A 15,801-nucleotide genomic window follows, 5' to 3' on the forward strand; every position below is an offset into this window, starting at 1 on the left:
TCTTAATTCTTTACACTAATATGCAAACTTTTAAATGTAACTGAAGATATAATTATGAAATCTAGACAATACTCACATGTTTTTGAAGAGTAAGGTAAGGGAGTAATCATGGAGAATTTCTGCCCTCTGGGGACTGAACGTGCCCCCGAGGCCCATGCAAGGTGGGCGGCGACGCCTCCTGGTCCGAGGCAGGGCTGGGGCAGGCAAGAAACGCCGGGCAGAGCCCTGCCACCTGCCAGGGCTCCCAGGACAGGCACAGCTCCATCCACATGGGTGAGAACATAACGGTGAACAGGCGGCTGCAGCCAATCCTAATTTGCATTCTCCCATGGAAAACAGGCCTATGTTCTCTTACCGCAATTTTTTTTCAACTTTCAAACAAGCTTAACTGTAGTAAGAACAGGACAAGCGTCTTATGAAACTCTGAGGAACTTTGGCAAATGCCTGTATTTTGTCAAATTGTTAACTCCCTTCAGAAATTTTGGGGGTGGTGATGCAGGAATGGAGAAGTGTAATGTGGATCATTAAATTATAGCATAACAGATAGAAAATACAACACAATTGGCCTTTTAAGTCTAAAATTAAAATTTTTTAAGTGGGCAATACCATAATTAATTTGTTTACCTTCTATATCATTGTGATGTTCCACAGCCATTAACAATGCTTTACCAAAGCAAAAACATGAAAAAAAGGCAAAATAATAAAAAAAGAGACTCCTAATAACAACACTTTTACAACAGTAGTTACAGAACATGGATTTTTAATGAATTTCATACTGCATTGAAGACACTGAACACTTAAAAACAATTACATCAACACAATGAAAACAATTGCTTCTACACAACACTGATAAATGCACACCTTCTCCCCAAAAGAAACTTTTTTTCACAGATTTAAGCAACAGATGACTTACATAGGATTCTTCAGATTCCAAAATAGGTACAGATTTTGGCTCTGCATGAGCTGATGTGCAGTGGTTGAGAAAGGGCGCCCCTTCATCCAACAACATACCTCTCGTGAAATTCTCCATCAACACACAGTTTTCAGTAACCACCCATCTCTTTCTGTTATTAAATGAAATTCTGGACATGTCGGCACATGGACAAAACCAATTCCACTTCCAAACACTATTTCAGATATGATCAAGGCAGCTGGTCACACAAGTTCATTTCAGGCACACACATGCACAAACCTGCGGACACTCACACGTGCACACACACACACTCACTACCCCCATCTCCTTCACGATGCCTGAAGATGTCCCTCTCAGCCATGGTGGCGGGTCCTGCTCCTGAGAAGGGCCGAGCCCTGGGCAGGAACGGGGAGGGGGCAAGGGAGACACGGTTGTGAGCGGAGCCTCGTCTGCACAGGCCACGTGGCCGCATACACATGTGTTTACACGCTTCCAATTTTTTAATCCAGCAGAGATCTGGTTCTTAAATCTGGCTTAGCGACCTGCAGACATTTCCCAACGTTTCCAAAAGTAATTCTAAGACACTCAGACGTGAGACTGAAGCAGAAGAGGAGCCGGCATGTGAGGACAGCCCTGCTGTGGAGACTCCAGAAGGGCAGGCGGTAGCCTGCACCGTCCTGACCCTGGCGTTGGGGAATGTCAGACTCTAACAACTAGCTCTTGAGCTGCTGTTGTTATAAAGCTGCCCTAAAACTCTTGCTGTCTGTCCCTCGCTCTGGTTCTCCCCGGCCCCACCCTCCTGCCCAGCCAGGAGTCATCTCAGAACCAGACCCGACGACCCAGGGCAAGAGGCCTGAGATGGTCTACCGCAAGCCCTGAGGCAAAGGAGCCATGGGCGAGGCGCCATCTCTAGGGATGCTCTGCCCGCGACACCACAAAATGGAAGCGGTGACCGGACTGGGCCATCACGATCGTTTCCAATGTCACCCTCCAGTGCCTGTCCCAGCGCTGGCCTCCAAGGGTTACATACGTGAGGGGAGTACTGAGATGTCTTGCTATCAGACTGTAACTCAACAAGAAACATGGCTCACAAACACCAGGTAGAAAGTCCCAAGAAGGCAAGACTGACAGACTCCCTGGCAAAGGGGACACCGAGAGCCACCCGCCACCTGGGAGCTGGCAGCTAGTGAGGAAGGAGCCTTTCCTCTTCAGGTACGTGGGCTGCGCTGGCCTCTCCTACCTTCTGAACGAACTCATGTTCTAGCTCTACATCAAAAAGTGCATGAACCAGGTAACAGTGACACCCCAAGTTTTCCAAATATTTTGCTTTTGAGGTAGTACTCATTTATTTGCATTATTGGCTCTCAAATACCACCCAGAAAGTGAACCCACTTGGAAACATGCAAACCCAAGGTGTAGAAAATAAATAAGGTTTGTTTTCAGGTAGCAGGGCCTTCTAGAAAGGTCAAGTCACATTCAATGGATAAGTCATTTGAAACTTCTAAAAACTGTTTATAACCATAGCTATAAACTAAAGTGCTTTAAATTTTGCTTAATACCTGGAATCAGTGATTAGAATCATTATATTTTAGAATTTGCTAGCATGAGACTTCAGGAGATTAAATGATTTTCTATAAAAAGAGCAGAAACTCTTTCTTTTCAAAATAAACTATCCAAATGTTGCAAATTGAACATTCTATGTTTTGTTTTTTTTTCACTTCTAAAATCCAAGTTGATTTTACAGAACTGTAACAGAACACAGACGTGAAGCTGAGTTAACACACGCTGGAACCCCACGCAGACCTGAGCGTGAGGTCCCTGCTCGCTCCTGCCAGGACAAGGCAGAAGTGGATCATCGTTCCAGAAACGTGGAGACCACTGACACCTCCCAATGAGAACAGGGTTCATGATTCACTTGCGCAGACACCACGCCCTCCTGTCACCCCAACACATCCAGGGACTCAACACCAACAGCCGCGGGAGGGGCTCCACCTCTACGGCCCATGATGCCAACACACACAACACAGAAATAAACAACAGGGGCACACTCTGGACGCTTCATGCAGGCTGGGTACAGCTTGGAGAGAGCACACATCTCCCGCTCAGCATCCACCACCCACAGCAACGTTTCCCCAGCGCCAGGCGAGCCGGTAGTCGCAGTCCCTGGCTGCCGAGGAGCCTCAGAGTGGTGCCCTCACTTCTCCTGCAGCAGTGCCGGGATGTTGATGTTCCAGCCGATGGCCTGCCGGTCAAAGCCACAGGTGAACAGGTTGCACACGGGATGGTCCTCGCTCCAGGCCGAGCCGCACACCATCCTCCTGTGGCCCTGCGACCAAGCACACAGCACAGTCAGAGCAGGACTCCCCAAGCAGGACCAGATGAACCACACACGCCCAAACGACCCAATGGAAATGAGAGCCGTGAACACAATTAGTCCAAGTGACACTTCCTGTGTTGCTGGTAGAGAAGCCTCCACGAAATGAGGGGTCGGAACATGGATGAACTCATTGAGGCTCACCAGTGCCTCAGGATTCTTTCTTCAAGAAAAGGAGTCAGGGCTTCCCTGGTGGCGCAGTGGTTAAGAATCCGCCTGCCAATGCAGGGGACACGGGTTCAAGCCCTGGTCCAGGAAGACCCCACATGCCGCGGAGCAACGCGAAGCCCGTGCGCCACAACCACTGAGCCTGCACTCTGGAGCCCAGGATCCACAACTCCTGAGCCCACGTGCCACAACTACTGAGGCCTGCACACCTAGAACCCGAGCTCCGCAACAAGAGAAGCCACTGCAATGAGAAGCCCGTGCACCTCAATGAAGAGTGGCCCCCGCTCGCCGCAACTAGAGAAGGCCACGTGCAGCAACAAAGACTCAATGCAGCCAAAAATAAATAGATAAATAAATAAATTTATTTTTTAAAAAAAGCAGTCAGATCACAGTCAACAGGAAGAATACATAAATGGTCACTTTGGAAATTTTTAATGAATCAATGAGGCTGGGTGACGTAGGAAACAGTAAATAAAATTCCCTCAAAGACCCCAAATACCACTTTAACAAATAACTGGCTCAGGTAATAAAGGAGCTAGAAATATACCTTTGGTGCCAAATAAAACAAGGATAAAATAGATGGCCTTTCAAGTAGATTCCCGCCACCTTCAGAAATTCAGTTAAATATCAGAATGTTGGAAAAAATATTGCAGATTACTTGGAAAGGTTATAGCAGATACACACACTAACATGTTACTATAATATCATACAACAGGTACAAGAGGTAGAATTCAGAAAAGCTGACAGAAATTCTATAAGTACAAGAAACTCTGGGGACTTCCCTGGTGGCGCAGTGGTTAAGAATCTGCCTGCCAATCCAGGGGACACGGGTTTGAGCCCTGGTCCGGGAAGATCCTACATGCCATGAGCTACTAAGCCCATAAGCCACAGCTACTGAGCCTGCGCTCTAGAGCCTGCAAGCCACAACTACTGAGCCTCCGTGCTGCAACTACTGAAGCCTGTGCTCCGCAACAAGAGAAACCACTGCAACGAGAAGCCTGTGCACCGCAACGAAGAGTAGCCCTCGCTCGCCACAACTAGAGAAAGCCCGTGCACAGCAACGAAGTCCCAACGCAGCCAAAAAAAAGAAAGCAAAATAAAAAAATAAATCTATTTCACCTACCACTTTAGGAGGAAATTAATTCAAGCACAACAGAATTCTACAATTCCTACAAGGCTGAATGTTTACAGACAATTAAAAATGAAACTGTCTCCATGGAATTAATACCAGGAAGAACTGCTTGGAACTCCCTCTTTCTTGAGGGAGAAGATTCTCAAAGCCATGAAGGGACCTGGGCTCCTGGGTCAGAACGCAGACCTCACATGCTGTACAGCTGTTCTATTTAACACTCAGGCCCACCTAAGAGAGAGAGAATCCTATTCAGTTAAGGTGCAGCTTAGGTTCTGCGTCAGTGATACCCAGCAGTTCGCAAACGTGAAGTTGCCTGGACAAGCAATTCATGGCTTTGCTGGGGTGGTGAAGCTTTCCTGAGTTATTCTAATTTCGTGAGTAGTTTGTCTATGAAGTGCACTCAAAGAAAACAAAGCTCCACAACTAACTTGGGACGGTACACGTAAGAGCTGCAAAAGGGAGGACATGGCTTTGTCCGAAGGACAGAGGACCTCTGGGAAGCTGGTGCCACTTAGAGCAGAGGTGTCTTCCCTGTCTACCAATCTACCGGCCAGCCTGCCTCCAAAACTGCCCTGGGCCCACGGCTCAGCAACCGCTGCGAGGTTTTGCCCGGGACAAGGCGGAGGAGCAGCAGAGGAGACTGGGGGTGCAGACACACTCACTGACTGCAGGGTCAGGCACAGACCCTGTTGGAAACAAGGGACTGGCTGACCCACCACACAGCTTCCACTGTGAATGTAGAAAAGGCCGAAGGAAGCCAGGGAGAGAGTGGGTGTGTGTGGACTCCATGGAGCAGAGCAGGGGCTTCGTCCACTATAGCTCCACCTGCTGCCCCCTGGTGCTGAGACTGGGCCCTGAACTTGAACTTGCCCAGGTGCCCCCCTCAATATGCTGACTCAGCAGGTCTGAGCTGGTGCTGCAGAGCCCCAGGCTCCCCAGCGAGACTGGCTCCTGCACTGCACTGACCGAGATGAACCAGGAGCAACCCCTGCCTCACGAGAAAATGCATCTAAATGGAGACACGACCGCCACAGAAAGGTGCCTCCAGGACTCATGACCACTGCCCCCATAGGACAACGGCACACACCTGCCCGGCGGTGAGCTCAGCTGCTGTGCCCAGGGAGTTCTGAAACGCAGCTGGGAGACCAGGAACTGAAAGCCTGATTATCTCAGTTTAAATTTAAAAGCTGCTGCTCAGCTCAGGTATCAGGCAACGTTTCCAGCTTTCAATTTTATGCACTCCAAATACAGACTAAGTACTTCCAATGGAAACCCAGCAACCAAAGACTTAGTAAGAAAATGAGTGTAAAAATCGTGAATATTTTTCTATTGACTATCTGTTGAAATTATGTTATTTCGGATACATTTGGTTAAATAAAATACACTGTTAGAATTAATTTCTTTTTGTGAAGGGCTATTGGAGCACTGGACACGCCCAGACTGGCTGGGAGTTCCCATCCATCAGTGATGCTGGGCCCGGGACCCCAGGCTCCCTGTGAACAGACTCGGCCCCAGCATGTACCTGCCGACTGCTGCGTGGGAGCCTCGCCAGCCGCACGCCCGACATGTCAAACAGCCTCACCTGGCGGTTGTCGTGGGGGAGGGCAATGATTTTTTGGCCAACGCACACATTGATCCTTCGAAGAGATAAAATCAGGTTACATACAAAACAATGAGAGCACAAGTTTCTGAGTTTCTAGATTATGATGCAGTAAGGGATTTCATACTATTCACACTTCAAGGCAAATCACACCAGCAAACCACAGGTATTATCTGCCTAGGGCATCAGGAAACAGGCCAAGTTACTTACATGTAACTTACACGTATGTACCACTCGGTAACCTTTGGCCATAAATGGCTCATTCTTATTCTTACAAAGCTCAATACACCAACCTGATTTTACACCTAAGTTTCAGTATTTATAGAATACTGGATATGCATTAGAGAATCAATAAAAAAAATACTTTCCCGGGAGTCTAAACCACTTTTCCCAGGGCTCTACCAAGTAAACACAAATTTACATGAAGCAGACACAAGCCACAAGGCCCCCTTCAAGCCACACTAAGGGTTCACGTGAGGAGCACCACTGTCACCTATTGATGGCAGAGTCCGTGCGGATGGTCGCGATGGGGGACCTCATGTTCTTCAAGTCCCAGACCTTCACGGTGCGGTCATCACTGCCGGAGACCACGTTATCTCCTACGGTGAACACGGCAGAGGTCACGGTGCTGCAAGTAAAGGACACAGGGTCAGAACCTCGTCAGGAAGTTCCCGTCCACACTGTGTAACAGACACATGCTCTTGCTGCCAGAGGCCCTGGCAGGTGGGTGGAGATGTGGACGCTGCGAGTCGTGTACCCTGCTCACTGGCCCTCCCGCCTAAACCTCCACTGGGCATGCAACTGAGCACAGTTGACCTCTCCTACTCAACCTCAACTTCTCCAGGCAACGGAGCAAGGAAAGGCTCCCAGAAGAGATGGACTAGATTAGACAGAACCTGCCAAAATCTCTATACAGCAGACGATTTAAAAAAAAAAAAAAAAAAAATCCAGGGCTTCCGTGGTGACGCAGTGGTTGAGAGTCCTCCTGCCGATGCAGGGGACACAGGTTCGTGCCCTGGTCCGGGAAGATCCCACATGCCGCGGAGCGGCTGGGCCCGTGAGCCATGGCCGCTGAGCCTGTGCGTCCGGAGCCTGTGCTCTGCAACGGGAGAGGCCACAACAGTGAGAGGCCCGCGTACCGCGCAAAAAAAATCCATCCCAACTGCAACTTTCAATCAAGTTAATCAGAACACTGGAAAAAATTTCATTCCAACAGTAACAAAAACCAGTTTAAAAAAAGATATGAACAGACTCTTCTCCAAAGGTTTACAAATGGCCAATAGGCCCATGAAAATTTGCTCAACATCATTAAGCATCAGGGAAATGCAAATCAAACCACAATGAGCTAACACCTCACACCTGTTAGAATGGCTGTCATCAAAAAGACAAAAGATAAGTGTTGGGGAGGATGTGGAGAAAAGGGAACCCTTGCGCACTGTTGGCGGGAATGTAACTGGTAAAGCCACTACGGAAAACAGTGTGGAAGTTCCTCAAACAATTAAAGACAGAACTACCATGTGATCCAGCAATTTCACTCCTGGGTATTTATCTGAAAAAAACAGAAACACTAATTCAAAAAGACACATGCACCCCAATGTTCATAGCAGCATAGTTTACAATAGCCAAGACATGGAAGCAACCTAAGTGCCCATCAACAGATGAATGGATAAAGAGGATGTGGTATATATATACAATGGAATGTTACTCAGCCACGAAAAGGAATGAAATCCTGCCACTTCTGACAATGTGGATGGACCTGGAGGGCACTATGTTAAAATCAAAGACCATGTGTGCCACAGGGAGAAAGGTGGAAGTAAGGGTAAACCCTAACAGCAACCTGATGACCCACCCGAACTCCCTATCTGAAGAACAAGGACACCGTAAGGGCTTGAGCAGAAACGAGGTGTTGCTGCCCCTTAGGGCCGAGGCACAGTGCCGTCTGAGCAGCTCGGCCATTGGCCAGGCCCTGGGGGCAGATGCCTCTGCTGCCTGTGATTTCTCTGCGGACTGGAGGCCTCAGGAGGTTTGGCCAAGTTAAATTTCAGTTAACATTCTGCTAAATTAGTGGGGAAAAGTCCCCACAAAAGCTCGTCTAACTCTATGTTAATGAAATGCTGAAAGACATCAGGTTTTCAATAAATCACGACCCTGACAGGTATTGTAGGGCATCAAAGGGAGAAGCTGGTGAGGCCATTCTTCTAAAGGCCCCTCCGACGCAGGTCCCTCAGGGGCGGGTGGGAAGGCTTGGCTCCGCCAAGCTCCCACTGCCTCATTTATCTTGCTGCCGAGAGCAGCCAAGTGTGTGCCTCCAGCTGACGGCGTGGCACCTACTCACCACGCACGCTGCACAGCCTGGAACGTTCCGCTCCTTCCATGGGCCTCAATCAACAGAGCGTCCAGAGAGCTCACGCTCCTCTTTAGGACTGACAGCTGTCCCCCCACCACACAGAGACATGGCTGCTTTGTGCAACCATCTGCCGAAATTTTCCGGCAAAGTAAGGAAATACATGATGTGGAAAATGCCAGCCTGGGAGACATGGGGGCAGCAACTCCTCTGGCTCCACGTTGGGCACCGTCTGCAGGGCTCCTACCTCTAATTCTTAGGACGTAGCTTCCGACGGAGCAAAGTAACACTTTCCCACCTGAAGTACAAGCCAGAGGAGCAAGCGCTCCAGAAACAGGGACCCAGGCTGAACCTTTGTGGCTCTTCCACCTTTGGGGAGACCCCAGGACGCATCGGGTGGCTCTTGCCTGCTTAGGATCGTGGCAGGGCACATGAAGTGCAGTTCCACAGATGTGACAGGACACACGGACCAGAACGCCTTTCTGCACCCGCACACAGGAGACCCACTGTGACTGGTGCTGCTTGCTGGGGGTCGGGCCACCGCATTCCTTCCTGACCACTGGCTTCCAAGCTGTGTCTTCCAAGCTAAACGTCTCACAGAGTAACAAGTCTTCGGCAACACCCAGGATCTCAGAGAGCACTGCCCTTCCGATCAGGAGTGCTCTTCAGAAGTCAGAGACTCATGTCTCCTGTGCTTCAAGACCTCTGATGCCTGAATGAGAAACAGAAAACTCATCTCCAAATGAAACACACTTCTGGAGAGTCCTTGAGGGCCGGCTCCCAAAAAAACAGACCCTGAGATAAAAAACATTTAAAGGAAACGTCAGTTTTGCATCACACACAATTCTTCAGCACTTAAAGTCCAACTGCTCCTGGAAGAAAGCAGGTAACACACATAGCGTGCAGGGCCTCAGTCTCACTTGTTATTTTCTCTCCAGCTGCCCTCTCCAGGGTCAGTCGAGAGTTTCCCAACTCACCTTGCGATGGGCCTGAACCACAGAACTGCTTCCTCTACAGACTGCACACCTCTCGCATGCCAGGTCCCACTTCCCACAAGAGAACAAGGGACAGAGGGGCGCGTGACAACGTCCCCACAGCCCATGCTGGCGGAGGACACAGGTGCGCTACAGGGTCGGGCGCTGTCCTAACACCAACACTCCCACCAACGGCACCCATGCCAGAGCTCTGGGGACATGCCCGCCATGGCCACAGTGAGGGGCTCCAAGGGGTGAGTCAAAACAGCACTGCTATTACTAGGCTAAATTCTCATCAGCATTTTATTAACCGAATTAATAACCTTTTCCACAGATTATTCAAAGATGACAGGCCCACACAACCTGATTTCAAATGATTACAGAGAAGTTAAAATCAGTAAGGTTGATATAATAACTTCACACTTGCAGTATCAAGGGTCAAGACTCTGATTTCCTTTCTGTGAAACCTGGTCCTGATTTCATTCTTACTAAACGATGTAAGAGTCAACCATAAGTCAGATTTGAATGCTGCAATTATATCAGTAATTTAAAGAAATCTGAGAGGAATGTATTCCACTTAAATGAGGGGGGGGAGTGAGCTCCCTCAAGTTTTTTAACGCTCCATCCCCTGATTTTCTGAGTCCAAGAGTTTATCTGCTTACATGCTCATCAATTAACAGCCAATGCCCAGTATCAATGTGACATGATTCTGTGCATAAAAATTGGGAAGAATTTCAAAGGTTTATTTTTTAAATCTTTCAAAAGGAAAACATCTGTTCATAAGTTTTGAAAGTAATATGATATAAACAAGCCCTATTCATAAGATAAAAGTCAGAAATAAATAAGGAACTACAAGATTTTTACTCTCAAATACGTTAGTAGATTGGCCCTAAATTGCAAAGTTGGAGCCAGAGGGCCCGGCCTGGGTCTGTGGGGATGGTCCGGGGTTGGGAAGGCACCTCTCCTTTGCTGGTAAGACGAGGAGTCCACCCGAAGCGTCTCTCCCACCAGAGCGTGGGGTGACTCCCCTAATGCTGGACAACAGGTGCCGGAGGGTCCTGAGAGCCCGAGGTCGTGTGCAAATGTGCCTCAGAACCGCGTGGAGTTCCCAACAGAAGTGACACAAGCTGCATGGAATATGACGTGTGTGCAGAAACATATACATGCACATGTAAACGTGTCTGTCCAGAAGTGTTACAGGCTGCACAGACCGTGATGTGTGTGCAGATACGTGTGTGTGTGTGTGTGTGTGTGTGTGTCACGTAAGCCAAGACTAACCTCCCGCCATCACTACCATCTCCCAAACCCAGGCTCTGCCCGGCAGCTGCCCCCTCCCCACTCTGCTCACTGCTCGCCGTCGCTCAGGGGGTCCTGCCAACACCTGTGTCAGGTCCAGACGTGCCTCGTGTAGGTCTCAGTGAGGCTGTAACGACGCAGTCGGGAAGGTGTCCATCTGTGTGAATAACCTGACGATGCTGCCTGCTCTGGGTCACCTCAACGAAAAGTGAAGCAATCAACTCACAACAAAGAGGCATTTAAATGCACTAATTTCCTTAAGTCCTTATTTTTATTAGTTACTAATCAGCCCTTCTTCAATGAGGAATTTAAAAAGGATAAATGGAGAAATATTAAATCTCCTCTTACTTTTCAAAACTATCTCTTGAATTTCAAACAACTTTTAAACATATCACCGGGGATCAGTAACTAAATTACTGTATATCCACTACCTACCTCTAAAGCCAAGGTGAGTGAGCAAGAAGGAGGTGGCTCCTCAGCAGCTGACACAGAGACACTCCCAAGATCTTTCCACACAGTGCCCACGTGTGCGAGGTGCACACGCCCACCCGGCAGCTGCCGCGCACCACCACTCATGCCCTCTGCCCATTTCCATGACAAGACAAACATCCACTGATTCATAACCACTGCAGTCAGATCACATTTCTGAGACCACGGCTGCCACTCCAGTCTCTAGGAATCTGAGCAGTCTTTGGGCAAACAGAGCTGAGAAAATTGGAAATGGGGCAATTTATGGGGAGTTCACTCTGTCAGCCTTGGTTTGATGGCAACCTCAGATATCAACCATCTATTGCCAGAAATTACATAAGTCTCTACACTTCCCCAAATGAAACTGTTTTCAATCTACCGAAGCGAACAGAAGACAGAAGCAGACTCCCAGGCATGTGGGGACGGGGCTGTAAACTGGGGGGAGTTCAGGTTCAAGTTCTGAGGCCCCTGTGGTGCCCCGGGCCTCTCCTTCCTCCAGCAGTCATTGCTACCCCTGTTCCTCCTCCTAATCACGGACGAGGGCTGAAGACCAAGACCAGGAATGACAGACTCTCAGCCCAGCGCAGAGGTCTGCCAACCACCCCTACCTGCCGCCCGCCTCCAGCACAGGCCTGCACACACACTGTGTCGCTGAGCAAGCACAGAATTCAACAGTTAAATCGAACCACCACCCAGTTAAAAGTATCACACTGCCAAAACACTTTTTCTCTTTAAAACTTAACATAAAGAAAACTGTCAACAGCACGACACAAAATTCAAAGCGACTTTCACCTTCGTAAGCATATGATCTAGAATTTAGATCTCTGGGTACTTGGCAAGAGAAGCATATGAAAATGTCATAACTTTAAAGCAATCATTATAATCTCTAAACTTTTTAAAAAAAGGTTTTTAGATGTCATGTCTTATTTTCTTTAGACAAGGAAGTACCTAAGTTCACATTTGGGGGATGAAGTTAAAATCATATGAAAAGAATTAAGGCAAAAAAGAAAGAAACAAAAACCTTTGCATTCTCAGATATTTTACCCATGTTGAGCTAATTTCAGATATTTTCAATGCCAGAGCTTATTCGCACGTGTAAATACTGTCAGCTGGGTACAGACTGGAGTCATCGGCCACCCACAGGGGAAGCTTAATGACCAGTGACTGCCTCAACTGTCAGTCCCTTTTTATAGCAATGGAAACAAAACAAAATGAATCTAAAAAACTGGGGGAGTGATGACTCTACCAAGCTCCACAGGAGGCAGCGGTGCTGGGAGGAGAGGGATCAGGAGCCTCCCTTTAGAGCAGCGGTCCCCAACCTTTTTGGCACCAGGGACCAGTTACGTGGAAGACAATTTTTCCACGGGGCGGGGAGGGGGGCGGGTTTGTTCAGGCAGTAATGGGAGCAATGGTTTAGGCGGTAATGGGAGCGACGGGGAGCAGCAGATGAAGCTTTGCTTGCCCGCTGCTCGCCTCCTGCTGTGCAGCCCGGTTCCTAACAGGCCGTGGACCCATACCGGTCTGCGGCCCAGGGGTTGGGGACCCCTGCTTTAGAGGACAGTCTACACGGGCATCTCTCAAGAGCAGCAGTGGTTTTAACCTAAGTATAGGTTTTATTATAGTAGAGCCACTTTCAGGAACGTGTCTGTACCCATAGCCCACAAGGTCAAACTCCAGCCCCACCGACTGAGCGCAAGGTACGCAGAGGAGCCGAGGCACTGTCCCCACCAGGTTGTCTTGAAGTGGCTCACTCCCCGAGTTACACTGTCAGGTGGAAAACACATGAATACATAAGGATTTAGCTCATTTCAGATAAAAAGCACTGGATTTCAATTCCAGCTGATGACAGAAATACATGAGACAGAAACTGCCAAGAGTTGAAATTCCTGTGACATTCCTAATTTTTCCAATTAAACATTTCTATTATTTCCAAGAATAGTACACACTACAATTCCCACTATTAGGAAAATAGTTTGTTATATAAGGATTCTAAAATTACTTTTCATGCAAATTGGTACACCTTGGGTCACTAAAAGCTAGTCTAATAATACAGCCCCCCAATTCCACTAAGTAAATCCTGTTATGTTAAAATTCCTAATATAATGAAGAAATTTCATAATACACAGTGAAAATAAACATAACATACCAAAAAAGAAAAGGGTTCATTTTTTGTCTTTTCTAAAAATTTATGAGGAAAACCTTAAAACAGACCTTCCATCTGGGAGCTCTCTCTCTACCCAGCAAAAATAATGCAGCACAAATCTCAAGGGGACCCATTTGACTACAGATTTTTATCTTACAGTGAAGTGTAACATCTGAAACCCTACTTTCTCAAAAAGGCATAGGAGACTTCCCTGGTGGTCCAGTGGTTAAGATTCCGTGCTCCCAAAGCAGGGGGCCCGGGTTCAATCCCTGGTCAGGGAATTAGATCCCACATGCCACAACTAAAGATCCCACACCAAGTAACGAAGACCTGGTAAAAGAAAATGAAAAGGGAAAAATAAACTCTCCCCCAGCTCCCAGAGAAACTGGACTGCGGAACTAAGCCAGTAATGTTGAAGCCTATACCACTACATCTTGCCTTAAGAAAACGCAACACAGAAAATTCAAATTACTCATATAGGCAAGTGAATTATTCACATTATGAAAGATGTGAGAGTCTAACATACTTTACTAAAGAATTTGTGCTGAGTTCCTATAAATAAAAATATGCCCTAAGATAGGCTTTTCCAAAGTGTGTTCCACATCATAGTAATGTGAAATTTCACATATGTGAAATATGTGGTCACATAATTTTAAGAAATACAGCCTCTGTTTAAGTGACGATCCACTGAAAACATTCCACGCGGACTTTTTAGGGAGACACAAGGAAAGAACAGCAAGGCTCCTGAGAACAGCACTTCTGAGTGTTGCTTTTAATGTTCAGAAAAGAATCGGGTTAAAAGGATCAAGAAAACCATCCCAGAAAACTCAGTCACCTCCCAGCCCAGGAGCAAGCTCTGCAGGCACTGAAGTGAGCTCCCGAGAGGACATCTCAACTGTCTCTGGCTGGAAGTGCAGGCAGGACGGCCAACCCTGGGGCCGGTGGACAGATGGGGACAAGCACGGGGGGTCATGGGCATCCCTACAGATGTGAGGGGAGGCAGGACACCCGGAGCTGCTTGGAGATGTGAGTGATGAAAGTGAACAGCGCTCCCTCTACTCTGGATTTGATAACGGACGCCTTTTCGTGGGTCCACACTTACATCCCCGTGCAAAGGGAGTACACTCCGTGGGTACCACGTGTCATATGGCTCGACCCCAGAAGACCCATGCCAGACACAAAAAGGCAGCAGTCAAGTCAGGCACTAGGAAGAGTCCTTAGCTGAAAGCCTGTAAAATGTCTCACTTCCTGCTTTTCCAAACTGCAGTCATTCCCAGAGGCTTACAGCTGATGTAACGTGGGATGGTGGTTCCAAAAGGGAGAGAACAGCCTGCAGCCCCACCTGCTGACCACGCGGCCTGCGGCCTCTGCAAGGCCTGCGGGCCCCAGTGCAGCTGCAACCGTAAAGTCGACGGGAAACACAAAAGCCAGCCCCTCACCCGGCCCGCCAATTCACGAAGGCTTGAAAAAAGGTAAAGATTCCCCTTCTTTGACACTTACTGCAGGTGCCAAAGAGAGAACTTTTTAAAATTGATGTTTGTATCTACACATCAACGAAATATGCTAGCTCATCCTAACAGAGCAAAAAAAAAAGAAAACGTAAATACTCTAAGTAAGAGCGGTACTTTACATATACTCTATTACCATCCAAAAGCTCCTGTGTCCTGGTAGTAAAAGTGAACGCAAGTGTGAACCGACGTCTCAGGTCGGGGTTGGGAGAGGCCCCCAGGGGTGGACCCAGCATCCTGGTAGTAAAAGTGAACGCAAGTGTGAACCGACGTCTCAGGTCGGGGTTGGGAGAGGCCCCCAGGGGTGGACCCAGCATCCTGGTAGTAAAAGTGAACGCAAGTGTGAACCGACGTCTCAGGTCGGGGTTGGGAGAGGCCCCCAGGGGTGGACCCAGCATCCTGGTAGTAAAAGTGAACGCAAGTGTGAACCGACGTCTCAGGTCGGGGTTGGGAGAGGCCCCAGGGGCGGACCCAGCATCCTGTCAACTCTAAGCCGCTCCTGATCCCATTAGAAAAAACAAACCTAAGAAACTGTGTCACACACTGGAAATAAGTCCTTCATCCCCGGTTACACTCCTCGTAAGTGTCTCTCTCCAAAACAGCCATCGTTTTACACACCTACCAGCTGCAAAAACAGACCAACAATTAAACAGGTATTTTAAACATGACACAGTACTTGCTACCCTCCACAATCAGAGAAGACAGGTGGGAACAGGCCACTGCTACCATGCTCTCAAAGCTACACCAGACTCTTCCATCGACTCCCAGTAAGACAAGTAAGTTCTTGGCTTTTTGTGCAAAACAAAAATAAAAACTTTCAGAAGTTAAATAGAGCAACTGAAAATAGAATGTGACCAAAAGACCCTTCAAATAACATGGAG

The 15,801-nt window shown here is 48.1% G+C and overlaps 1 protein-coding gene across 4 annotated transcripts in view; it reads right to left on the reverse strand.

The window, feature by feature from the left end:
- Positions 1 to 743: 743 nt before the first annotated feature.
- Positions 744 to 15,801, reverse strand: part of WDR37 (WD repeat domain 37) — a 56,980-nt gene continuing 41,922 nt past the window's right edge. For all 4 annotated transcript variants that reach the window (XM_081229232.1, XM_081229230.1, XM_081229231.1 and 1 more), the window contains 3 exons: positions 6,681 to 6,815; positions 6,110 to 6,224; positions 744 to 3,239 (listed from right to left, as the gene is read on the reverse strand). In XM_081229232.1, the coding sequence (XP_081085358.1) occupies positions 3,108 to 3,239; positions 6,110 to 6,224; positions 6,681 to 6,815 (382 nt within the window). In that variant the 3' untranslated portion in view covers positions 744 to 3,107. The remainder of the gene's footprint in view (positions 3,240 to 6,109; positions 6,225 to 6,680; positions 6,816 to 15,801) is intronic.

The sequence above is a fragment of the Mesoplodon bidens genome (assembly GCF_964165515.1).
Source record: "Mesoplodon bidens genome assembly, chromosome: 3".
NCBI classification, from domain to species: Eukaryota; Metazoa; Chordata; class Mammalia; order Artiodactyla; family Ziphiidae; genus Mesoplodon; species Mesoplodon bidens.